Here is a 25613-nt window from a genome sequence, read left to right on the forward strand (position 1 = left end):
GGCACACGGCACACAACGTCCCTTCTCCCGCCCCGCTCCTCTCCTCTAGCCAGCGCCCAGCCCCGCTAGCGCCGTTACTAGCAGGGCACGGGCAGGGCCGGGCACACCGCACACAACGTCCCTTCTCCCGCCCCGCTCCTCTCCTCTAGCCAGCGCCCAGCCCCGCTAACGCCGTTACTAGCGGGGCACGGGCAGGGCCGGGCACACCGCACACAACGTCCCTTCTCCCGCCCCGCTCCTCTCCTCTAGCCAGCGCCCAGCCCCGCTAACGCCGTTACTAGCGGGGCACGGGTAGGGCCGGGCACACCGCACACAACGTCCCTCCTCCTGCCCCGCTCCTCTCCTCTAGCCAGCGCCCAGCCCCGGTAACGTCGTTACTAGCAGGGCACGGGCAGGGCCGGGCACACCGCACACAACGTCCCTTCTCCCACCCCGCTCCTCTCCTCTAGCCAGCGCCCAGCCCCGCTAACGCCGTTACTAGCAGGGCACGGGCAGGGCCGGGCACACCGCACACAACGTCCCTTCTCCCGCCCCGCTCCTCTCCTCTAGCCAGCGCCCAGCCCCGGTAATGCCGTTACTAGCAGGGCACGGGCAGGGAAAGCGGCTGATTTTTCGGAAAAACTGGCCGGTCTAGACACAGCCAGAGTGTTTCTGAGCTAGTCAATGCTACAGGCAAAGGGGAATGAATGAAAATCCTCAAACCCAAACCCCAGATACTATAGAACATTGGGGTCCATTTGGAAAGGGCTTGATAAGAAGACAGAGAATGTCCTAATACTACTAATTAAGTCTCCCGTAGGGCCACACCTTGAATGCTGTATGCCATTTGGGTCTCCTTCCGCAAAAAGAGATATTAGAATTGCAAAAACTACAGAGAAGGACTCCAAAAACCGTCAGGACTATAGAACAGCTTCCAGATGAAGTGAGTAAAAAGACTGCGAGTGTGCAAACTGGAGTTGACAGCTGGGGAGGGAGAATATGAGAGAGGTCCATAAAACCAGGACTGGTGCAGAGAAAGTCAATGTAGAAATGTTTACTTGTTCCTATAACACAAGAACTAGGGGTTGCTCACTGAAATGAATAGGCAGCATGTTTAAAGCCAACAGAAGGCAGCATTTCTTCAACTCACGGGCAGGTATCTTGTGGAACTCACTGTCCCAATGCTGTGAAGGCCAAAAGTATAACTAAGTTGAGAAAAGAGCTGGAGAAGATCCTGGAGCTCAGGGCCACCAATGGCTATTGGGCAGGGGTATGCCCTAGTCTCTGACTGGCTGGGGATGGCCCTTAAGTTGTTTATTCTGTTCATTCCCTCTGAAGTATCTGGCACTGGCTAATCAGAAACATGTTCTGACCCACCCAGGCTGCTCCAATAGCAGATGCCTATAGGGAGGTGCCTATAGTTATAAACAATGGCCTGGCTTGCCCTGTTTGACTCAACATCACACACACACACACACACACACACACACACACACACCCACACCCCCACCCCCCACCCCCAGCTCATGATGCCTTGTGGGAAGGGGCATGAACTACAGCAGGGAACTGATAGGAAAAAAGAGGTCAAATAAAACAAAGGCACTAAGAGATACCCCCATGACAGGGCCAAGAAAGGCAGAGGCTGCTGAAGCCAGAAAGCAGGCTAAGGAGACTGCAGAGAGGCTGGCAAGCCCACCCCCACATGAGTCTTGGTGTGAACTACTCAGGGACTTTGGCTCTACAGAACATGGCACACTGCTCCCTGCTTTGTGCTCCAGCCAGCACAGAGACCCATTCACTCCAGCTCAAAGCACCCTCCCACCAGTCACTGCCCAAAAGGATGAGCCAGGTCCCAACCCAAGCTGGCCAGATGCTGGGGCTCACTGCAGAATCTTGGGCCCCAGGCCTGGGACCTGCAGCCCAGCACAGTGGAATGACTCAGCTGCTCCAGCATAAAGGGGAGCTCACGCTGGGCCTTGTTTGAGGGAGAGTAGGGAGGTAGTGGGAGCCACAAAGACAAAAGCCTCCCTTCCAGACCTAGTTCCATCCCATTCAGCTGAGCTGGCCACATCATCTCCTTGAAGCTTTCCCCTATCCTGCCCATGCCCCCACCACAGTACTGGATTCAGCGGTGAGCTCTGGTTTGTGCCTCTCAATCATTTTGAGAGCACTGTTGAAAAGCCAGCCTGACTTTGACAAGGCCAGTCACTGTCCTGCCAGGGAGGGATGCAGGAGGCTGCAGAGGATGAGTCCAAGGCTGGGGGCGGGGGGAGGCACAGATCTCTTTTATTGAGTCTCCTGTGGCAGGGGGTTGGAATACCCCAGGTTGGGCACATGGCCTCAAAGTGTCAGAGACCAGGTTCCAGAGGAGTGCTCCCAGAAAAGGGCAGGTCGCCCCCCACCACCCGCCGCTGGAGCAGGCATGAGGGACTCAGCCTTGGCTGGGACATTGCCCAGAAGTCAGACTCCCAGGAGGGCAGCTCGGGACTGTGGTTTTCACAGGCCCAACCTGCCACTGCTGCCATCAGGGTCTGCGATTAAGCAATCTGCTGCACCAGTGCTCCTCTCTCACCTGCCCTATTGTCGCTGGCCCAAAGTGCCCACAGCAGGGCAGATTTAATCCCTTTCCTTGAGGTTCCCATCAGCCCCATGCTCCTGCCTCCTGCCCCAAGTTCCTCCACCTTACACCAGGGCAAGGTCTGTAACAAATGCCACACCATGGAGCAGCACAAGAGCCCAAATCCCTTGGCCTGCCCAGCTGCCCTTCATACTTTGGTGTCCACCGGGCCATGGAGCAGGGTTCTGAGCTGCTCAGGGGCTCAAACCAGCCTCAAGAAGGGTGGTAGGAGTCCTCCCTGCAGCCCCCATCCAAGGTTTATTTGTAGGTCCAGCAAGCAGTGGCCCAGCCCTGGCCTTTGCACAATTCCTTGTGTTTGAGGAAGCAGTTCTGCACACGGAACTTGCGCCCACAGTCCTCGCAGGAGTACAGGTTCCCATCATGGGTCTTCATGTGCTCTGTCAGATGGTGCTTCAGCTTGAACTTCTTGTTGCAGACAGAGCAGCCGAAGGGGCGCAGGCTGAAGGTCAGCATGATGTGCCGGTCTCGCTTGGGCTTGACAGCAAAGCGCTTGCCGCACAGACAACCAAACTTCTTCCCATCAGGGGCTGCCACAATTTTGACAGGTGCGTGCACCACCTGGCCATGTACCGCGTGGGCAATGATCTCGTTGCCATGTAGGTCCACTGGCTTCCAGGAGCTCTGGGGGAAGCTGGCCTCATCTGAGGAGAGGGGCTGGGCCTTAATGGTGAAGCCAGGGGTGGGGATGGAGGAGGCGGCACCTGTGGTTGCAGCAGGGATTATGTAGCTGACTTCACTGCTTGGCTGGAAGTCTGCTTGGCACAGACCCCGCACCTCAGCCATGGCCAATGCCCGCTCCTGTGCCAATGACTTGAGAAAGCTGGCCTCCCCGGCTGCACTCAGGCCTCCTCCCAGCGCAGCCCCTGCAGCCTCATCTGGGTCAAAGCGCTCCTGTTTGATGTAGAAGATCTTGGGGTGATCGCGGGGGGCATGAAAGGGGCCGTCCAGCTCCCCAGAAGATGGCCCTTTGGAGCCGCCTCTGCCACCAACCTCTCCATCTTCCTCCAGGACAATCTTCACTGCCTTGTCCACAGAGCCACTAAAAATCCGGGCCTGGTGCTCGTGCTCCTCCTCCTCCTCCTCCTCCTCCTCTTCCTCCTCCTGGGACACCCGGATCTTCATCACCTCATTGTCAGGGCAGCCGGGTGCTGCCCGGCCTGACGATACCCCGCCATGGCCAGGCCCCTCTGAGCTTCCACCCACCGGCTCTCCATCATCCTTCACAGCAAAATAATTGCTGCTACTGGGGGACTGGTTCTCACTTGCCCTGCTGGACCAGGGCCGGCAGGGGCCCCCCTCCAACTCCTTCAGGATCTCCGAGCACTGGTCCACCACCTGCCACATCTGCAGTCCACTAGCCACCAGCAGGTGGCTGGGCAGCGCTTCCATCAGGAGCTTGAGGCGGCCGGAGTAGATGAGCTGCAGTAAGTTCTCGAAGGCGTCAGGCTCGATGACGCTGGGCAGCACGATGCAGTTGGTGTCATTGAGGAGTAGCTTGTCATGGAAGTAGGGCGAGGAGGCGGCCAGGACACTCTTGTGAGCCTGGAAGACCCGGCCCTGCACGTGGATGGAAATGTCGCAGAACTTGCCCTCCAAGCGGTGCTTGTTGAGAGATTCCAGCAGCACAGCCGCGTAATGGGGGAACTCGATCTGGATGCTGCGGGTCTCGGGCTCCATGGCACCGCCTGCCCAGGGCGGGCACCTGCAATGGCAGAGACAGGGAGTAAAGGGAACCCCCCCTGCGATGCTGCTGCCCCTGGGAGAGAGGGAAATGTTCACTACCCCTTGTGGTAAGAGAACTCCCATTCCCACAACAGCGAGGCAGGTGCAGGGCCAGCCCCACTGGAGGGGAGACTGGTGTAGAAGTTGTGTTCCCAGGACTACAGCCCTCCCACCCCCGCCAGGGATCCCAGGGATTTGGACAGAGGGAGAATGAGGGACTTCACAGCCCAGGCTCCTGGAAGTAGGAACCTGTACCCCCCAGCATACAGCAGCTACCCCATGGCAGCACCTCTTGGAAACTGCTCCCACCTCTGCCCCCACCCAGCCCAGCCCCAGTGCCCCCTTCCCGGCCCTGCCCTACAGCGCCCCGCCCATCCCCAGTACCCCCTGCCCTGTCCCCCAGTGCCCCGCCCATCCCCAGTGCCCCCTGCCCCCCCAGTGCCCCGCCCATCCCCAGCGCCCCCACCCATCCCCAGTGCCCCCTGCCCTGTCCCCCAGTGCCCCGCCCATCCCCAGCAACCCGCCCATCCCCGCAGTGCCCCCTGCCCTGCCCCGCAGCGCCCCGCCCATCCCCAGCAATCCGCCCTGTCCTGCCCCACAGCACCCCGCCCATCCCCAGTGCCCCCTGCCCTGCCCCGCCCATCCCCCATGCCCCCTGCCCTGCCCCGAAGCGCCCCGCCCCCCATCCCCCGTGCCCCCTGCCCTGCCCCCCAGCGCCCCGCCCATCCCCAGCACCCCCTGCCCTGTCCCCCAGTGCCCCGCCCATCCCCAGCAACCCGCCCTGTCCTGCCTCTCAGCACCCCGCCCATCCACAGTGCCCCCTACCCCACAGCGCCCCCTGCCCCGCAGCGCCCCGCCCATCCCCAGTGCCCCCTGCCCTGCCCCACAGCACCCCGCCCATCCCCAGCGCCCCCTGCCCTGCCCCACAGCGCCCCCGCCCATCCACAGCGCCCCCTGCCCTGCCCCACAGCACCCCGCCCATCCACAGCACCCCCTACCCCACAGCGCCCCCGCCCTGCCCCACAGCACCCCGCCCATCCCCAGTGCCCCCTACCCTGTCCCCCAGTGCCCCGCCCATCCCCAGTGCCCCCTACCCTGTCCCCCAGTGCCCCGCCCATCCCCAGCACCCCCTGCCCTGCCCCACAGCGCCCCCGCCCATCCCCAGTGCCCCCTGCCCTGCCCCACAGCGCCCCGCCCATCCCCAGCGCCCCCTGCCCTGCCCCACAGCGCCCCCTGCCCTGCCCCACAGCGCCCCCTGCCCTGCCCCACAGCGCCCCCGCCCATCCCCAGTGCCCCCTGCCCTGCCCCACAGCGCCCCGCCCATCCACAGCGCCCCCTGCCCTGCCCCCCAGCGCCCCGCCCATCCCCAGCAACCCGCCCTGCCCTGCCCCACAGCACCCCGCCCATCCCCAGTGCCCCCTGCCCTGCCCCACAGCGCCCCGCCCATCCCCCGCGCGCGGGCCGGATCCAGGGCTCACCTGCGGGCCGCGCGCAGCAGGGCGAGTCCCAGCGGCCCGGGCTCAGCGAGCTCGAGCCCCGGGAAACCCCGCCCCCTCCGCCCGGGCCGACCGAAATGGAGCCCAGGAAACCCCGCCCTCTGCCCCTGGTCCCCCGGGCAACCAGGGAAGGACACGCCACCGGGGGGCCATCAACCAACCAAAAGCGACCGCTGCCCCCGCCCTGCAGCACGTAGCCAATCGCTGGCGGGACCGTGGCCACGCGCCGCCCCGAGCCTGTCCCACAGGCGGGCCAACCAGCGCTCAGCCCCCGGGACACGCCCACGCCGGCTAGCACAACCCCCTGGGAGCCGGGGCGCCTGATCTCCAGTCAGCCAATCCGAGGACAGCGCCCCGCAGCCCGCGTCCGATTGGTGGACAGATCTGTCTTCCCGCCCCCTTCCGTTTCGCATTCCAATTGGCCACGGGAGCGTCCTGTGCTTGACTGGCAGGGCTGGGCGACGTTGCGACCCAACCCCGCCCCCCCGCGTCCCCGCCACTTGCCGGGCGCCCCACGCGGGACCCCCACGCAGGAGCCTCCCCGCCCCCACGGGCCGTGCCCTGGGCCCCACGCGGAACCCCCACGCAGGAGCCTCCCCGCCCCCACGGGCCGTGCCCTGGGCCCCACGCGGAACCCCCACGCAGGAGCCTCCCCGCCCCCACGGGCCGTGCCCTGGGCCCCACGCGGAACCCCCACGCAGGAGCCTCCCCGCCCGCACGGGCCGTGCCCTGGGCCCCACGCGGGACCCCCACGCAGGAGCCTCCCCGCCCCGACGGGCCGTGCCCTGGGCCCCACGCGGGACCCCCACGCAGGAGCCTCCCCGCCCCGACGGGCCGTGCCCTGGGCCCCACGCGGGACCCCCACGCAGGAGCCTCCCCGCCCCGACGGGCCGTGCCCTGGGCCCCACGCGGAACCCTCCCACACGCTGCCCTGCGCCCCACAGAAGCCTCCAGGGCCCCACACGGGACCCCCACACACGGTGCCCTGTGGCCCCACGCAGGAGCCTCCCCGCCCCGACGGGCCGTGCCCTGGGCCCCACGCGGGACCCCCACGCAGGAGCCTCCCCGCCCCCACGGGCCGTGCCCTGGGCCCCACGCGGGACCCCCACGCAGGAGCCTCCCCGCCCCCACGGGCCGTGCCCTGGGCCCCACGCGGGACCCCCACGCAGGAGCCTCCCCGCCCCCACGGGCCGTGCCCTGGGCCCCACGCGGGACCCCCACGCAGGAGCCTCCCCGCCCCCACGGGCCGTGCCCTGGGCCCCACGCGGAACCCTCCCACACGCTGCCCTGCGCCCCACAGAAGCCTCCAGGGCCCCACACAGGACCCCCACACATGGTGCCCTGTGGCCCCACATGGGACCTCCACACACGATGTCTTGTGGCCCCTCGCAGGAGCCTCCAGGGCCCCACATGGGACCCCCACACACGGTGCCCTGTGGCCCCACGCAGGAGCCTTCCCGCCCCCACGGGCTGTGCCCTGGGCCCCACGTGGGACCCCCACACACACTACCCTGCGCCCCACACAGGAGCCTCCTGGGCCCCACGCAGAACCCCCACACACGGTGCCCTGTGGCCCCACGCAGGAGCCTCCCTGGCCCCCACGGGCCATGCCCTGGGGCTTCAGGCCAAGGTGGCATAAAAGAACAATCGCTGTTTATTAAACGTTTCTCCGTTGGCACCACACACTCCAGAAAAATGAGAAAAAATAAAATCGACATAAAATAAAACGGAGAGCGAGACGCCCAGGTGGTCCGACACAGCGTCAGGGCGGGCGCTCGTGACCTGAACTCCCTTCCCAAGGGGATATGTACAGAGAATGAGGTCCAGAGAGGTCTATATACAGTACAAATCCAGTGGTAATTACAGCGCCCAGCCTGGGGGCGATGTGGCCAGGGGAGGTAGGGAAGGGTAGAGGAAATTTCACATATGTACAAACTTTTATATAATAATAATAATTAATACGTATAAATATCATGGCGCCACCCGAGTCGCCGCTGTCTGGGGGTGGGGGAGGACAGGGAGAGTCCTTACAAAAGAAATACGGACTGAGGTGCAGGAGGGGGCAAGGGAGGGCTGGTTAATGGCGAGTCTGAAATAGAGACACAAACAGCAAAGAAACACCCAGTACAATCACTGCGCTGACCACATTCACCCAGCAGCTCAGACCATAGCACAACGGTGAATAGCCACAAGAGTCCCCTCCAGTTCTCCGTGCTCAGGTGGGGGGGGTCGCTCCCCCGCCCCGGTGCCCTGCACGCGCTGGCGGGTGGGCAGAGAAATGGCTTCTTCATTATTTTGTTGGTTGTTTCCCCCCCAACAACCCCAGCCTGGGGGGACAGGGGGTCTGAGAACAGGGAGAAGGAAAGAAAGAAAGAAAGAAAGAAAAGGCCCCTCCCTCATTGCCCTCCCCAGAAAAAAACCAATCAATGTCTAGATAATCATCATTTCCAAAGACAGAGGGGGGGTGCAGGACACGGGGATGGGGCTGAGCAGGCAAAGCCCTTTATGAGAGTATAGAGAGCGCAGAGAGCAGTGGGAGAGGAAGGTGGGATCCCACCACTGGGACCAGCTGAGAGATGGGGAGAGATCCCCAATGCTGACACCAGGCAGGACTGGCAGAGGCCATGGCAAACCTTAGGCCTGAGCCTAGCCAGGAAGGACAGAAGGGGTGGTCTTTCCCTCGGCCAGGGCAGGGCTGTGGGGAGCGAGGATGGTATGTGATGGGTGGGGCAGGGCTAGTACTTGCTATTCCACAAGTCTTCGACCCTGACCCAAATCCCATGCTGGAGGGAAGAGAGAAATACTGGAACAAAGAGCTATGAGCCCTCGCCCCCTGAGAATCCCTCCTGCCAGGCACAGAGCCCCCCCCTACAGCAAAATGGGGAGAGCTTTGCCTCCAGCTGCCACCAGTCTCTGCTGCCCCTTGAGTTTCCAACCCTCCAGGCTTGTCCTGGAGTCTCCGGGTATTAAAGATTATGTCATGTGACGAAACCTCCAGGAATGCGGCCAACCAACCAAAATGAGCCCTTCAGCTGCCCCCGTGGGCAGGCTGGAGGGGTTTCCCTGCCCCCCAGGCAAGGAGGGACAATGCAATAAAATGGCTGCCAGGGCGAGACCACTCCTGAGAAATAGGGAGGGGGAAGAGGTATTGTCCCCATTTCCTTCAAGGGGAGGCGGAGGTCCATGGCACAGGAGAGAGGAAGTCAGACCTGCTCCCCCTGGGAGGGGAGAGAAGGTGCATGGGAGGAGGGGTGTAAGATTGTCATCTGTGTTCTGCTATAAAACACCCTGAAGTTGAGTTCAAAGCATCATACTGTCCCCGAAGAACAGGGCAGGTGTGTGGGGGAGGGCCGGGGAGGGCTGGTTCGAAGGGGCGCTGGTGCAAGGGGAGGGGGCAAAAGGGTGCCCCCCCGTGCAGGTCTATTTGTTTGGGAGGGCCTCTGTCCCTGCCAGCGTCTCTGCTGCTCCCGCCGAGCTGCGGGCTGGGGGGGCCCCCCCATCTCCCCAGGACCGCGTCTGGCGGGGGCGGCGGCTAGTGCTCAGCAGCGGTGTTGCGGAACTCTCCATTTTCCGTGATCTGGAGTCGCGGGGGCGGAGGCGGTGGCTGGGCGGGTAGGATCCCGTTCCATGGCTGGGCCAGGGCGCCGCTCAAACGCGGGTTTGTTGTACCCACGGCGGAAAGCTGCCTCTCCTGCAACACAGACCCACAGAGCAAAGGCTTATTTATTAACGTTACGCGGGCTCAGCCACTCAAACTGCAACCCCGTTCACTAGCCCCCCAGAGAGCAACCCCTGCCCCAATGCCTACCCCCATCGCAGCAGCTCAGCCCATGGGGCCACGGTGGGCCAGAAGCCCCAGCACCAACCCAGGAACAGGAGGAGTTCACCTGAGAGTTTGCCACTTTTTTCATAGGAGGAGAGGCTGGCCCCAGGTTTCTTCTGGCCTGGCCGTTCATGGGGAGCATGTTCACTAACTGTTCCCCAGGCCAAAGGAAGAAAGGGGCAAAGAAAAAGGCTCCCTACTGGGAAAATAGCAGTTACCTACCTTTTGTAACTGTCCTTGGAGCTGAATGCTCATGTCTGCATGTGCCGCGTGCACAGCTGGCAGAAGGCTTTTCCCCCAGACCCATAGTTCTCTAACATTTTGGCCTGGGGCCCACCCTGCTCAACACAAAACTTTCCACAGACCACCAGCCAACACCCATGCTGACAAAATGGATGCAGGATTGGGCTGAGGGTGTGGGAGCAGGCTGATGTGAGCATGAAGGGGAAGGGGGGGGTGCTTACTTGGCTCTATGCCCTCAAGCTGTTCCCAGGCACTGCCAAGATTCCAACCAATGGGAGCAGCAGGGAAAGCCAATGCACAGTGTCAATTCCTGCCACAAGCCAGATCCAGCCCACGAGGCTCAGACCCCCAGCAGGAGGCTGGCACTGGCACCCCAACCCCATGAGGGGAGGGGTGCAGGGCTGGAGCCCCAGTGCAGGACTGGAGCTCGTGGCCCACCTGCAAGACAGTCATGGACCACACTTTGAGAACCACTGTCTTAGTGGCACTGGTTGGGTCGGCTTCGAAGCCCCCGGAGTGGCACCATCACGACCCTGTCTATAGGCTCCTGCCAAGCCACCGCCCCTTCGGGTCCTTCTTGCTGGATACTGTGACAGAGACAAGACAGGTGGGGGTTGGAATGGCCTTGAACACATCCTGAAAAACAACTGTTATGGAAAGCAGGTCACAGTTTTTTCCTCTTTGAATGAGCACTCGTGTCAATTCCATGCATGGGGCTTCCAAGTGGCCCCCCCCCCAGAGTTATAGACTGAAGCACTGCTATGTCAACCCAGCGTTGTCTCCAGCTTGCTGTATGATGGGGTAGCGTGACATCAAGGTGCCAACAGACGACCACATTGGCACCCTGCGGTTGTCCTGGATGGGCACCAGCACCGGGAATGCCGCAGAGAAAGCCCGTGCCCTCGTGAAGTGCGCTGTTACCCCTAAGGCTGGAAGCTTTGCCAAGCTGTAGCGTGTTCTGATACAGCCTGCGATCCTAGAAGGGATCTGCTGGAATGAGACGGGCAGTCCGCGCGCCCTTTCTGAGATGGCAATGAAGAGTTGCATTGATTTCCTAAACGGCTTTGTCCACTCCATGTAAATAGCCAGGGCTAATCTCACATCCAAGGAATGGGACATGAAGATGTCCTGATGCACACGAAATTGTGAAAGGTGGGTGCAGCCACAATTATCCCTTGTCCTTATATAACATTGTACAAGCCATCCCTGCTGTATGTCCATGATGCGTTCCAAAAAACGTGGACGTACAACGAAACAACGTCAAGCGGGGAATGTCTCTGATTTGCATTCAAATAGCTGACTTTCATCTGAGCAAATTTTTTTTGAGCGACAAGATTGGGAAATGGGAGGACTTGATGAAACAGTTCCTAAATTCATTAGTGTCGTCAGTGTGGAGCTGGCAGACTGGGGCAATGTATAGCAGGGCTGGCCTGTACAAGGAGGCTCAGATGTTAAACGCTGAGCTTAGACATTCATCTGACTGACGTTATAGCCATGAAGAACTCCACTTTCCCAGAGGGGCAAAGCAGCAAACAAGTAGCTAGAGGTTGGGGAGGCATGAGCCTGGAGAGGACCAGATTATGGTTCCATGGGGGGATTGGTTGCTGCACCTGGGAGTACCGACTGTCTAGCCTCTTAAGGAAATGTCCAGCCATGGACCTAGCAGATCCTGACAGACCCCACTGCACCTGGGCAACAAGCAGCCGCAGCCGCCAGGCGCACCATGCTGACAAGATGCCGTCCCCTGCTGCTTTCCGTACAGCACACAGTACAGCAGAAAGGGGAGTGAAGACTGCAGCAGAAGGTGCTCTCCTGCCAGGTAAGTGATGCCGGTGAAGGATTCTCGACTGCAAGGAGAACTTCCTGAACTAAACTAACAGGTTTAGCCATGGAGTCTGCACAGTGAGATGGAGGGGCTACAGGATGGGATGCTGGAGGCAACTGTGGCCCTGCGTGAGGAGGCAAGGCCATGGGCCTGTCCCCCAGGAGATCTAGTGGAGGGGCCATGGCAGTGCTATGACAATCAGTGAGGAAGGCCTTGTGGATGAGAGGGAAAGGCGGGAACACATACAGCAGGCGCCCCAGTCATGAGAGGAGAAAGGTGTCCGTAGTTCAGGAAGGAGCAGAACTGTGGCACGTCTGGTGCTCCATGTCATCAACGGGTTTACCCGAGGATAGCTCCACCTCTGGGAGACAAGGCAGACCACGTCCATAGGACCACAGGAGACCATTCGTGGCCGTGATAGGACCTACTCAGGTGACTGGGCACGTTGTTTTGTGAGCCCGACACCTCCAACTACATCAAATGGGCAATGCATGCCCCTGAGCCTGAGGGCTTCCGGGCACAGGAACGAGGAGCAAGCAGCTACACAGAACATTGCTGTGATGGTGTCTGTCAACACCAATACACATCTGCCCTGAAGATGGGCCTGAAGTGTCTGGCAAGCTAGATGCATCGCAGGCAGATCCCTGATGTTGCCATGGAGCAATAGCTCCGTCTGGAACCACAGACCATTTGTCCTGAGGGCACCCAGATGTGTCTGTGACTAGCAGCTGGGGTTTGGAGAAGGGCGCTCCCGTGCAGACTGGATTGAACCACAACCAGAGGGACTCAAGAGCCCGCAGATTGGGCATGACCAGTCTGTTTAGGTGGTCCTGGTTCAGCCTGCACACTGGGGCCAGCCACAGCTTCACCAGGCAAGTGCAGGCTGCCATATGTCCCAGAAGCGTTAGGTTACTTCTGGGCGTCACGTTGGGGAACTGATGCAGGCCTGCTCGGCAGTGCAGGCCTTATGGCCAGAAAAAGAGTCAGGCAGGGACCAAGGCAGCCCCGATGAATTCTAGTGGGAGTGAAGGTCGACTTCACCACTGAGGACAGGAACGCTGCACGCATCAGTGCACTTGTCCATCCACTGGGCTCTAGACCAGCCCTAGAGCTAGTCGCTTAGGTAAGGGAAGACTCGCCCCTGATGCTTTCGAAGAGCAGCCACCACAACTGCCGTGCACTCAACGACCACCTGAGGGGCCACCAAAAGGCTGAAAGGGAGGGCTGTGAACTGCTAGTGCATGCGGCTCAGGACAAGCGGCACAAGCCATCTGTGGGACGGGATTACAGAGGTGTGGATTTGGGCACAGGCCCTAGCTACCCCAGCATCCTTTGAGGCAAGGGCAGTGTTCCCAAGGGAGGGGTGGACTCTCCAGCCCTGGCTGGGTTGGGTGGGTCCTGCTTTGGGCAGGGGGCTGGACTCGATGGCTCCTGCGGTCTCTGCCCATGCCCCAGATCCTGAGAGGCGAGACCATGCGGAACTTCCATTTCTTCGTGAATCTGTTGAGGTTTTGTGCATCTGCAATGGGCCAGAGGGACCTCTTCTACCCTCCTTCCCAAGCTGCAGAAGCATGTGCACGCCCTGCACTAGGCATTGCTCATGAAAAGGGTCCCCGAAGAGGGACCGTGGGGGTAGGTGGGAGGGAGAGGACTGGGAAGAATCTCAGAACCCAGCAGTCCGAGGTGAGTTGTGCCCAAGCCCAGCAGCAATGAGACAGGGCGGGGCTGGGGCTGGGCAATGAACTGGGCTCTGTCCTCGGAGACGGCTCAGCTGAGCCCTGGCCCTGACCAGAGGAGGACTAAGATCACAGAATCCCGGGGCGGGCAGAGACCGCAGGAGCCATCGAGTCCAGCCCCCTGCCCAAAGCAGGACCCACCCAACTCAACCAACCCAGCCAGGGCTGGAGAGGCCACCCCTCCCTCGGGAACCCAGCCCAGGGCTTTACCCCCCTCAGAGTGAAATAGTTTTTCTTAATAGCCAACCTAGACCTCCCCCACTGCTCCTTGTTCTGCCATCTGCCCCCACTGAAAACAGCCTTTCCCCTTCCTCTTCGGAACCTCCCTTCAGGGAGATGGAAGCTGCTCTCAAATCCCCCCTCATTCTGCTCTTCTGCAGACTCAACAAACTCAACTCCCTCGGCCTCTCCTCATAGGTCATGTGCTCCAGCCCCTGAATCATTTTGATTGCCCTCTGATGGACCATCTCCAATACGGCCACATCCTTTCTGTAGAAGGGGGAACAGAACTGGATGCAATACTCCAGGGCTACGTCTAGACTGGCATGATTTTCCAGAAATGCTTTTAACGGAAAAGTTTTCCGTTAAAAGCATTTTCAGAAAAGAGCATCTAGATTGGCATGGACGCTTTTCCGCAAAAGCATTTTTTGCGGAAAAGCATCTGTGGCCAATCTAGATGCGCTTTTGCAGAAAAAAGCCCCGATCGCCATTTTCGCCATCGAGGCTTTTTTGAGGAAAACAAATCTCAGCTGTCTACGCTGGCCCTTTCGCGCAAAAGTTTTACGCAAAAGGGACTTTTGCCCGAACGGGAGCAGCATAGTATTTCCGCAAAAAGCACTGATTTCTTACAGTAGGAAGTCAGTGCTTTTGCGGAAATTCAAGCGGCCGGTGTAGACAGCTGGCAAGTTTTTCCAGAAAAGCGGCTGATTTTCCGGAAAAACTGGACAGTCTAGACACAGCCCAGATGTGGCCTAACCAGTGCTGAATAAAGGGGAATAATCACTTCTCTAGAGCTGCTAGAAATGCTCTTCCTAATGCAACAAGAGAGAGGAACTTCCTGTTACTCCTACCCCACTTCCTGCTGCAATCCTGTCTATGAGAAGCAGAGCAGAAGTGTGCGGCAACCTGAGGTTTAACTGGCTTCCTTTATGGGGCTGGTGTGTTCAGCACCGAAGACTTGAGGGTCGTCACTGAATCCAAAGAGGCCAGAGCATTCGAAAGGCAGGTTCTGGATCTCATGCAGGAGCCCTGAGACCTGAAGCCAAGAGCTGCACCCAAAAGACTCCTGGCGACCATCTTTTCCTCCTCCATGACTGCCCCGAACTCAGTGGGAGCCGGCTGGGAGCAATTCTTGGACCTTGGCCGGAGAGCTCCAGGAGTTACAGGCATTGCAACTCAGGGCGGCCTGTTCATTTGCTATGCAAAGCAGAAGCTCCCTGGTGATGAAGATTTTTTAACTGAAGAGGTCCTTCTTAGCATCCTTGGATTTGGGCAAAGGCCCCTGTTGTCCCTTGTTGTTAACCCTCTACCACCACGGTCCCAGGCTGCACCACAGGGCCTCGGTGGTATTTTATATCACTTTAATGAGGGACAGAGCCAGCCTTGAGGGCCCGTCAAGAGCCAGAATATCCCCCATTGGTTCTGTGTCCTCAGAGACCTCCTCTGCCAGCAAGGTTAGGTTCTGTGTCACTCCCCTGATGGGCCCTGGTGTCCAGAGCAGGCAGGGAGCTATAGGTCCCTCCCTTCACCTCAACCAGGAAGGAAGAAGACAATGCCCTGGGTGGCACTGGGTCTTCCTGAGCCTCCACCTGCGTGGCGGTCCCTGGAGCAATGCAGGTGGCAGCTGCAGTGCTTGGTGCCGTGGCCACTGAAGTACTGGCGCTGGGTCGGTAGCCAGCCTGAACTGCTCATTGCCCTGTGCTTCCGCATCCCCACCATGGGGAGGTCCCTGGGTGACAGAGGAGTCTGACGCAGGCATCCAAGCCTCCTACACCACTGACAGGCACCAGCCCCCGCCACATTACAAGCACCGTCTGCCCTTTGTTCTGCCTCAGGCAGTGCCAAGAGCAGCGCTGGCTCTCCCAGAATGTGCAGGAGTCTACCTCAGACTCTGAGAAGTTCCAGCCTTACCAGAGCGGTGCTGGGGAATGGTGCCATATCATAGCAGGCTTGCCCCAAGGACAGACAAGCACTAGTGCTGCCATGGGCCAGCCCCAAGCCCCTGTGGTGAATGCCTGCCAGTGGCCAAGGGGCTCTGAGCGAAAACCTTTTGCGTCATCGAAGTGGAAGTAACACTCTTCACCCACCTGCAGCCTGGGGCCCTGGCAGTAAGACAGCTAACCACCAGGAGCGGCAGGGGCAGCCAGGCCCCTCGTTCGAATCCTGTGCCATCATAGGGAGCAGATCCCTTGCCACCTCAGACTGACTCTTCCCTATGTCTGGCATGGAGGGAAGATCAAGCTCCTCTCACACCAGGACCAGACTCAGCAGGCCGGACAGGCTGGAGTCATCAGTGCTGGCAAAAGCAGGCCAAGGTTGGGTGTCCCCAAGCGGGACTGGTACCCGCACACGCTGCTGCCTTAGTAGGGGAGCGTTTCCTGTCTGCCCTCGTCTTGTGTGGCACTGCAGACTAAGGACAGTGCCTCACGCTGGAAATGGCAGAGCCAGGGCTGGTCTGACGAGTCCTTTCTCAGAGCTACGCACCGAAGTGTCCGGTGCCAGGTCCGACAGACTGGGGGCGAAGGGCTGACTCCAAAGAAGGCGTTTCAGCCCCAAGTCCTTCTTCGTCCTGGGCCTAAAGCCCCTGCACATTTTACACCTGTCAGACTGGTGTTCTTCCCCAAGGCACTTGGAACAGGCAGCGTGTGACTCTCCCTGCGTGGCTTGAAGCCCTGAGACCGAGGCATGCCCTAGTCCTGGGGATGGAACCCCCCACATGAACTTAACTCACTACAACTCTGCCAGCTACTTACAGAAAGAGGAGAGCCCTAGGGAACCCTGTGCAAACACGAGAGAGGAGGTGCTCCAGCGACCGTCCCTAGCTGTAAGAAGGGACTGAAGAGGCCATAGGTCAGCAGGGACCTATATACAGTCACAGAGGTGCCATTCCAGGGGCTCCAATGGGCAGCGCTAGGGGAAAAGCCTCCGACCATTGTGCACGCAGCACTCACACCTACTTGGAACGGACATGAGCAAGCACCCGAAGAACGTGTTAACTCCCCCACAGTTCATCACTTCTCTTAGTCCCCAGCTGGAGAGACCAGCCCAGTCCAGCACAGCCAGCTCCCCGCATTTTAAACACCCCACTGATGAGCTATCCCAGCTGTACCTGCAATTGTGGAAGTTAGGGGTGGTGACCTTCTACCAGCACATGGGCACCGCCAGCTCCCATTGGGCGGTGGTTTGGCTGCTCCCAGCTCAATGTCAGGCTCTCTCTCACCTTGGGCATGTCACTGCTGGCCAGCCTGACAGATGGGACTTAGGCACTTAGCTCCCCTGGCAAATGCTGCCCCCTCCCTCCCTCCCTCCCTCCCTCCCTCCCGGTGACCCAGCTCTCCTTACAAGCTCCTCTAGAACAGTGTCCTGCCTGTATAAACCAAACACACTTGCTTGGGCGGACACAGGGAGCCTGGTCGGAAAGGTGCTGCAAGCAGCCAGCCCTCCTGAAGGGGTAAGCTAGAGGGGTCTATGGCACTTTTAGCCCACTATCTGTATCCTCTCTAGAGCAAGACACGAGGGGCTGTGAATGAGGCCACGGCAGCTGCTGACATGGGAGCCCAGCTCAGGTCTGTGGGTCAGTGTCTCACCCTGCCTTGGGCGACACTGCCCAGTCACTGCGGAGCCACGTTCTGTCTGTCCTAGCCCCCCCCCCCCACCACAGCAAACGGCCTTCCCATGCATGCCCTCCCTGCGCAGGCACTAACCTCTCACACTTGCCGTCTGGCACTACCCGGAGGCGTTCCGGGGTGCCCCCTCTGGTCGGTGGACTGTGCTCTCTCATCGCTGAGACACATGCTCACAGGACATGGACACACACAGCCATGTGACACTGCACGTGCCGCCCGCAACACACACACGAGATTCAGACACTCCCACTGCAGCCTGGCCCCAGGACAGGCAGAACACCCACAATCAGAGACTTCCTACAAGTGGGCACAAGCCACCTCCTCCCAAGACTCCCTGGGAGATGAGCAACCCCCCCCTCCGGCTAAGCAATTCTACAGGAGCTCCCGGTTCCAGTGGGATGCAGTGTAGACAGACACAGGACTGGAGGTGGAAACGAGACGGGGATGACACTGGGGGTTAGCGCTGGGGAAGACGCTCACAGACACTAACAAACTGCCCTTGTCTGGTGAGAAACTTTTCCTCCCCTCGAGCCCAGCCCAGCTCTACTCCCCCCCCCCCCCCCCCCCGTCTCCTCTCAGCACGGCTCCCTCCTCCCCCCATCGGGGAAGGGTGCTTAGGTGGACAAGAGCTGGGCACTGTCTGGTGCTGCAGACGGGATGGAGAGTGGGGGGAAGGGTCCTCCTGAGGTGTTGTGGGGTGGAAACAGAAGTGCAGCCACTACCTCAAGAGAGGGGTTTATGGGCTGGATGGCTAGGAAGGCAGTCCAGGCCAGGGTCAGATGAGCCCAGAGCCAGACAGCAAGGGGGCAAGAAGGCCGACAGGATGGGGACAGGCTCACAGCTGATGTTTATTCCTGACACATGATTCGCTTTCGGCCTCGTGCTGGTGCAGGTCACCCCAGGAAGCCGTGTTCTGCCTCTGCTAGTGGCCAGCAGAAGCTGTCTCACCAGAGTCAGTGCAGGGAGGAGCACCAGTCAAAACTGCACCTTGCCTCACCCCACCTGTGTCCTACAGGGAGCCAGGCTCTGGGGCGACGCTACACCCAGACAAATCTGCCTTCTGAGGCTGGGTGCTGCAGCCAGTGAAGACATGGGCACGCCGAGGTTCTCTTCTCAGCCACTGGCCACCTCCTGAGTGAACGGCTCCAGCCTGAGACCCCCAGACGCTGCGGGGCATGGAGCAGCTGCCAGAAACAGCCAGCCAGAGCGACAGGCCTAAGGAAAGGCCTGGAAAAGAGAAAAGGTCCCAAGAGGAGGGTGAAGACAGCAGAGGCAGCATCCCTGTGCTGCCCACAAGAGAGACAGTATCTGCGGAAAGCCCTGCCCGGTCTCCAGTGCCAGGGTCAATCCCCCCAGCAATGCCAGGACACAGCGGGCCGCTGTGGAGGGAGAGGCTGGGCCCTCAGTGCGGTGCGGGGGATAGAACCAACCAGACAACGGAGTTAACTGAACCTGGGGGGGAAGGAGGGGGAAGTGTTCTAGTCTCTACGGGAAAGGGTGATGCACAGAGGGGGAGGGGTGCGTGTGCAGATGGGGGGTGGAGGGGAGGAGAGGAAAGGACCCACCTGGTCTGCTACCAAACGGCGAGAGTGCCCCCGATCCCTCCACGTGACAAAAGCAGAGTCAGAGAGAGTTACCTGATGAAAAGCTAGGATGAAGAGGAGAGAAACAGACGGGTCAGGGCCCCGGCACTGGTGCCCCCCGATGGGAGCACGGATTACCCCAGCACTGGCTCCATCATCTCCCCCCAAAAAGGGGAGGGGTACATAGACCCAGAAGGGAAGAGGTAACAGGAAGTGCTGAGGGCAGCAGGGGGAAGGGGCCTGGGAAAATCATGACTGAAACCCCACCCTAACCCCTTGCTGCACCCACAGAAGTGGGAACAACGTGACCTGGCTCTGGGGCACACAGGGACAGCCAAGGGAAGGGGACAGACATTCCTGCCACAGGGGAATGAATGTCTGTTAGAGCTACACTGCTCCCCAAATCCCTCACATGCCCCCAGGCTCTGCGCACTGACCCCTAGACACCCAAGCCCCCAGATCCAGACCCAAACCCTAAACGCTGCCACCATCGGAGGGTGCCATCAGGGGAAAGCCTGGGGCACAGAAGGGACGGTGCTTGATTTAAAAACCACTAGGGAAGCACCACATCTCCTGCACATCATCCACACATCCCTGGAGCATGCATCTCTACTCCCTCCTTGCTGAACCCAGGTCCCTGTGATGTTTAGAACGGGACTGCTCCCTCTCCGACACGTCAGTTCATCTGGACACATGGCACCGGGAGCACCGAAGGCCCAAGCCCCGTGAACTCAGGGGACACCCCTCCAAGCACAGCGCAGGGATGAACCCTACAGCAAACCGAGCCACCTCCCGACCCTCCCCTGCAGCGACTGCGGACTCACCAGGCCAGCCAAACCACAACTGCCCAGCAGTCCTCATGCTGCTTGGCCCTGCCCACGCCTCACTAGCCCACGGGCCCCTCAGGCCCCTGTCCCTGCCCACGCCTCACTAGCCCACGGGCCCCTCGGGTCCCCGTCCCTGCCCACGCCTCACTAGCCCACGGGCCCCTCGGGTCCCCGTCCCTGCCCACGCCTCACTAGCCCACGGGCCCCTCAGGCCCCTGTCCCTGCCCACGCCTCACTAGCCCACGGGCCCCTCAGGCCCCTGTCCCTGCTCATGCCTCACTAGCCCCACGGGCCCCTCAGGCCCCTGTCCCTGCTCATGCCTCACTAGCCCACGGGCCCCTCGGGCCCCTGTCCCTGCCCACGCCTCACTAGCCCCACGGGCCCCTGGGGTCCCCGTCCCTGCCCACGCCTCACTAGCCCACGGGCCCCTCAGGCCCCTGTCCCTGCCCACGCCTCACTAGCCCACGGGCCCCTCAGGCCCCTGTCCCTGCCCACGCCTCACTAGCCCCACGGGCTCCTCAGGCCCCTGTCCCTGCCCACTTCTCACTAGCCCACGGGCCCCTCGGGCCCCTGTCCCTGCCCACGCCTCACTAGCCCCACGGGCCCCTCAGGCCCCTGTCCCTGCCCACGCCTCACTAGCCCACGGGCCCCTCAGGCCCCTGTCCCTGCCCACGCCTCACTAGCCCACGGGCCCCTCAGGCCCCTGTCCCTGCCCGCGCCTCACTAGCCCACGGGCCCCTCAGGCCCCTGTCCCTGCCCACGCCTCACTAGCCCACGGGCCCCTCGGGTCCCCGTCCCTGCCCACGCCTCACTAGCCCACGGGCCCCTCAGGCCCCTGTCCCTGCTCACGCCTCACTAGCCCCACGGGCTCCTCGGGTCCCCGTCCCTGCCCACGCCTCACTAGCCCATGGGCCCCTCAGGCCCCTGTCCCTGCCCACGCCTCACTAGCCCCAAGGGCCCCTCAGGCCCCTGTCCCTGCCCACGCCTCACTAGCCCCACGGGCTCCTCGAGTCCCCGTCCCTGCCCACGCCTCACTAGCCCCACGGGCTCCTCGAGTCCCCGTCCCTGCCCACGCCTCACTAGCCCCACGGGCTCCTCGAGTCCCCGTCCCTGCCCACGCCTCACTAGCCCCACGGGCTCCTCGAGTCCCCGTCCCTGCCCACGCCTCACTAGCCCACGGGCCCCTCAGGCCCCTGTCCCTGCCCACGCCTCACTAGCCCACGGGCCCCTCAGGCCCCTGTCCCTGCTCACGCCTCACTAGCCCCACGGGCCCCTCGAGTCCCCGTCCCTGCCCACGCCTCACTAGCCCACGGGCCCCTCAGGCCCCTGTCCCTGCCCACGCCTCACTAGCCCCACGGGCCCCCGTCCCTGCCCACGCCTCACTAGCCCACGGGCCCCTCAGGCCCCTGTCCCTGCCCACGCCTCACTAGCCCCACGGGCCCCCGTCCCTGCCCACGCCTCACTAGCCCACGGGCTCCTCAGGCCCCTGTCCCTGCCCACGCCTCACTAGCCCACGGGCCCCTCAGGCCCCTGTCCCTGCCCACGCCTCACTAGCCCCACGGGCCCCCGTCCCTGCCCACGCCTCACTAGCCCACGGGCCCCTCAGGCCCCTGTCCCTGCCCACGCCTCACTAGCCCCACGGGCTCCTCAGGCCCCTGTCCCTGCCCATGCCTCACTAGCCCCACGGGCCCCTCGGGTCTCCGTCCCTGCCCACGCCTCACTAGCCCACGGGCCCCTCAGGCCCCTGTCCCTGCTCACGCCTCACTAGCCCCACGGGCCCCTCGGGTCCCCGTCCCTGCCCACGCCTCACTAGCCCACGGGCCCCTCAGGCCCCTGTCCCTGCTCACGCCTCACTAGCCCACGGGCCCCTCAGGCCCCTGTCCCTGCTCACGCCTCACTAGCCCCACGGGCTCCTCAGGCCCCTGTCCCTGCCCACTTCTCACTAGCCCACGGGCCCCTCGGGCCCCTGTCCCTGCCCACGCCTCACTAGCCCCACGGGCCCCTCGGGTCCCCGTCCCTGCCCACGCCTCACTAGCCCACGGGCCCCTCAGGCCCCTGTCCCTGCTCACGCCTCACTAGCCCCACGGGCTCCTCAGGCCCCTGTCCCTGCCCACTTCTCACTAGCCCACGGGCCCCTCGGGCCCCTGTCCCTGCCCACGCCTCACTAGCCCACGGGCTCCTCAGGCCCCTGTCCCTGCCCACTTCTCACTAGCCCATGGGCCCCTCGGGCCCCTGTCCCTGCCCACGCCTCACTAGCCCCACGGGCCCCTCAGGCCCCTGTCCCTGCCCACGCCTCACTAGCCCACGGGCCCCTCGGGCCCCTGTCCCTGCCCACGCCTCACTAGCCCACGGGCCCCTCAGGCCCCTGTCCCTGCCCATGCCTCACTAGCCCACGGGCCCCTGTCCCTGCCCACGCCTCACTAGCCCACGGGCCCCTCGGGTCCCCGTCTCTGCCCACGCCTCACTAGCCCACGGGCCCCTCAGGCCCCTGTCCCTGCCCACGCCTCACTAGCCCACGGGCCCCTCAGGCCCCTGTCCCTGCCCACGCCTCACTAGCCCACGGGCCCCTCAGGTCCCCATCCCTGCCCGCGCCTCACTAGCCCACGGGCCCCTCAGGCCCCTGTCCCTGCCCACGCCTCACTAGCCCCACGGGCTCCTCAGGCCCCTGTCCCTGCCCACGCCTCACTAGCCCACGGGCCCCTCAGGCCCCTGTCCCTGCTCACGCCTCACTAGCCCCACGGGCCCCTCAGGCCCCTGTCCCTGCCCACGCCTCACTAGCCCACGGGCCCCTCAGGCCCCTGTCCCTGCCCGCGCCTCACTAGCCCCACGGGCTCCTCGGGTCCCCGTCCCTGCCCACGCCTCACTAGCCCACGGGCCCCTCAGGCCCCTGTCCCTGCCCACGCCTCACTAGCCCCAAGGGCCCCTCAGGCCCCTGTCCCTGCCCACGCCTCACTAGCCCCACGGGCTCCTCGAGTCCCCATCCCTGCCCACGCCTCACTAGCCCCACGGGCTCCTCGAGTCCCCGTCCCTGCCCACGCCTCACTAGCCCCACGGGCTCCTCGAGTCCCCGTCCCTGCCCACGCCTCACTAGCCCCACGGGCTCCTCGAGTCCCCGTCCCTGCCCACGCCTCACTAGCCCCACGGGCCCCTCAGGCCCCTGTCCCTGCCCACGCCCTCACTAGCCCCACGGGCCCCTCGGGTCCCCGTCCCTGCCCACGCCTCACTAGCCCCACGGGCCCCCGTCCCTGCCAGCGCCTCACTAGCCCCACGGGCTCCTCAGGCCCCTGTCCCTGCCCACGCCTCACTAGCCCACGGGCCCCTCAGGCCCCTGTCCCTGCCCACGCCTCACTAGCGCACGGGCCCCTCAGGCCCCTGTCCCTGCGCACGCCTCACTAGCCCCACAGGCCCCTCGGGCCCCTGTCCCTGCCCACTTCTCACTAGCCCACGGGCCCCTCAGGCCCCTGTCCCTGCCCACGCCTCACTAGCCCCACAGGCCCCTCGGGCCCCTGTCCCTGCCCACTTCTCACTAGCCCACGGGCCCCTCAGGCCCCTGTCCCTGCCCACGCCTCACTAGCCCCACGGGCCCCTCAGGCCCCTGTCCCTGCCCGCGCCTCACTAGCCCCACGGGCTCCTCAGGCCCCTGTCCCTGCCCACTCCTCACTAGCCCACGGGCCCCTCAGGCCCCTGTCCCTGCCCACGCCTCACTAGCCCACGGGCCCCTCAGGCCCCTGTCCCTGCCCACGCCTCACTAGCCCACGGGCCCCTCGGGTCCCCGTCCCTGCCCACGCCTCACTAGCCCCACGGGCTCCTCAGGCCCCTGTCTCTGCCCACGCCTCACTAGCCCCACGGGCTCCTCGGGCCTCCGTCCCTGCCCACGCCTCACTAGCCCACAGGCCCCTCAGGCCCCTGTCCCTGCCCACGCCTCACTAGCCCACGGGCCCCTCAGGCCCCTGTCCCTGCCCACGCCTCACTAGCCCACGGGCCCCTCGGGTCCCCGTCTCTGCCCACGCCTCACTAGCCCACGGGCCCCTCAGGCCCCTGTCCCTGCCCACGCCTCACTAGCCCCACGGGCCCCTCAGGCCCCTGTCCCTGCCCACGCCTCACTAGCCCCACGGGTCCCTCAGGCCCCTGTCCCTGCCCGCGCCTCACTAGCCCCACGGGCTCCTCGAGTCCCCGTCCCTGCCCACGCCTCACTAGCCCCACGGGCTCCTCGAGTCCCCGTCCCTGCCCACGCCTCACTAGCCCACGGGCCCCTCAGGCCCCTGTCCCTGCCCACGCCTCACTAGCCCCACGGGCCCCTCAGGCCCCTGTCCCTGCCCACGCCTCACTAGCCCCACGGCCTCCTCGAGTCCCCGTCCCTGCCCACGCCTCACTAGCCCCACGGGCTCCTCGAGTCCCCGTCCCTGCCCACGCCTCACTAGCCCACGGGCCCCTCAGGCCCCTGTCCCTGCCCACGCCTCACTAGCCCCACGGGCCCCTCAGGCCCCTGTCCCTGCCCACGCCTCACTAGCCCCACGGGCCCCCGTCCCTGCCAGCGCCTCACTAGCCCCACGGGCTCCTCGGGTCCCCGTCCCTGCCCATGCCTCACTAGCCCAGGGCCAGCTCCACGGGCTCCTTGGGCCCCCATCCCTGCATACAGCCAGGACTTCACACATAGCCCTTGACTTTGGAGCCTTCTCTTCCCAGGCCTACGTACCTTGTGGCACAGGTGGCAAGTGCCAGCTAACACTCAGGGTTTTGGTACAAGCAGGTGATGGAGCAGCCGTGAGGTATGTGTGTGTCAGGGTAACTGTGGGAGGGGACTTCGGGGGGCCCTGTGATACAGCTTAGAGGCTGGGGGAGCCATAAGAGTGAGCTGTGGGGGAGTGTCTGGAGGGTTACTGGGGAAAAGACAAGTGACCTGTTTGCCCATGTCCATGCAGGGTAGGTGTGCGCGCTCAGCACCAGAAGGTTTTGCCTCAGCGGTACCTGTAGGGGACCATGTCCCAACGCCCCCTGGAGTGACCGAGCTACATAGGGAACTCCCTGGTCCATCTCTCCCCAGTTCCTTCTTGCCAAAAGCCACAACAGGGGAGGGAATGGTGTTAAATGGACGTGAGCAACGTCTCAAAGAACAGCAGTTACAGAAACACGTCCCTGCCCTTTCTTCGTCCAGCGCTTGCTCATGCACATTCAATGTAGGTGACCCCAAGCAGTATCTGCGGAGGCGGGTAGGAGTTTCCTTCAGCTTTCTTTCTGGTCTCCTGTTCATGCACATGCCCTGCCGAATGCCATGTCTCCTCTGGCCTGCTGCGTAGCACAGTGGTGGAACATGAGCATATGGACTGAGGTCCACGTTGCAGCCGTACAGATGTTGGCGATTGGGATATTCACCAGGATGGTGGGTGAAGTGGCTTGCGCGCTGGTGAAGTGCGCCTTGTGCACGGCAAAGGTTAGACATCATAGCACATGGTGATGCATAGGGTGATCCATCTGGAGAGCCACTGGGAAGAAACCAGAAGATTTTTCATGCATTCTGTGAAGGCTGCAAAGAGCTGAGAGGATGTATGGAAGGGTCTCATGCACTCCAGGTAAAAGGCGAGCGCCTGCCTAACGTCCAAGGCATGGAGGCGTCTCATGTGGTTTAGGATAGCGGATGGGTCAGAAGATGGCCTGGACCAAATGGAAGGCTGAAAACACCTTAGGGAAGAAAGCAGCTTACCTGAACCTCACCCTTAAAAATTGCGTAAGGCAGTTCCAAGGTGAGTGTCCGAAGCCTGGATACCCTCCTGATCCATGCCATGGCTACCAAGGCCACCTTCGCAGACAAATGACAGAGAACACAAGGCCAGTGGCTCAAATAAAGGACCTGTCAGCCGAGACAGAACCAGATTTGAGTCCCACTGGGGAAGAGGAG

General features: G+C 62.5%; 2 protein-coding genes across 9 annotated transcripts in view; both read right to left on the reverse strand.

The window, feature by feature from the left end:
* Window positions 1-1017: 1017 nt before the first annotated feature.
* Window positions 1018-4294, reverse strand: ZBTB9 (zinc finger and BTB domain containing 9). Its single transcript, XM_006139673.5, has one exon. The coding sequence runs from the start codon at window positions 4292-4294 to the stop codon at window positions 2855-2857; it is 1440 nt and encodes a 479-aa protein (XP_006139735.4). The 3' UTR covers window positions 1018-2854.
* A 3177-nt stretch (window positions 4295-7471) lies between these two features.
* The window catches only part of SYNGAP1 (synaptic Ras GTPase activating protein 1), a 104685-nt gene continuing 86543 nt past the window's right edge, over window positions 7472-25613 (reverse strand). For 5 of the 8 annotated variants that reach the window (XM_075915656.2, XM_075915655.2, XM_075915659.2 and 2 more), the window contains 2 exons: window positions 18873-18955; window positions 7472-9526 (listed from right to left, as the gene is read on the reverse strand). In XM_075915656.2, coding sequence (XP_075771771.1) covers window positions 9368-9526; window positions 18873-18955 — 242 coding nt within the window. In that variant the 3' untranslated portion in view covers window positions 7472-9367. The remainder of the gene's footprint in view (window positions 9527-18872; window positions 18956-25613) is intronic. The other 3 variants (XM_075915660.2, XM_075915661.2, XR_012898971.2) reach the window with 2 other exon arrangements.

This window comes from Pelodiscus sinensis, chromosome 19 (assembly GCF_052426305.1).
Source record: "Pelodiscus sinensis isolate ZL-2025 chromosome 19, ASM5242630v1, whole genome shotgun sequence".
Lineage (NCBI taxonomy): Eukaryota > Metazoa > Chordata > Testudines > Trionychidae > Pelodiscus > Pelodiscus sinensis.

Bases quoted from the DNA above. Each gene is read 5' to 3' on its own strand.
- ZBTB9 (XM_006139673.5), bottom strand. From the start codon at position 4,294: ATGGAGCCCGAGACCCGCAGCATCCAGATCGAGTTCCCCCATTACGCG.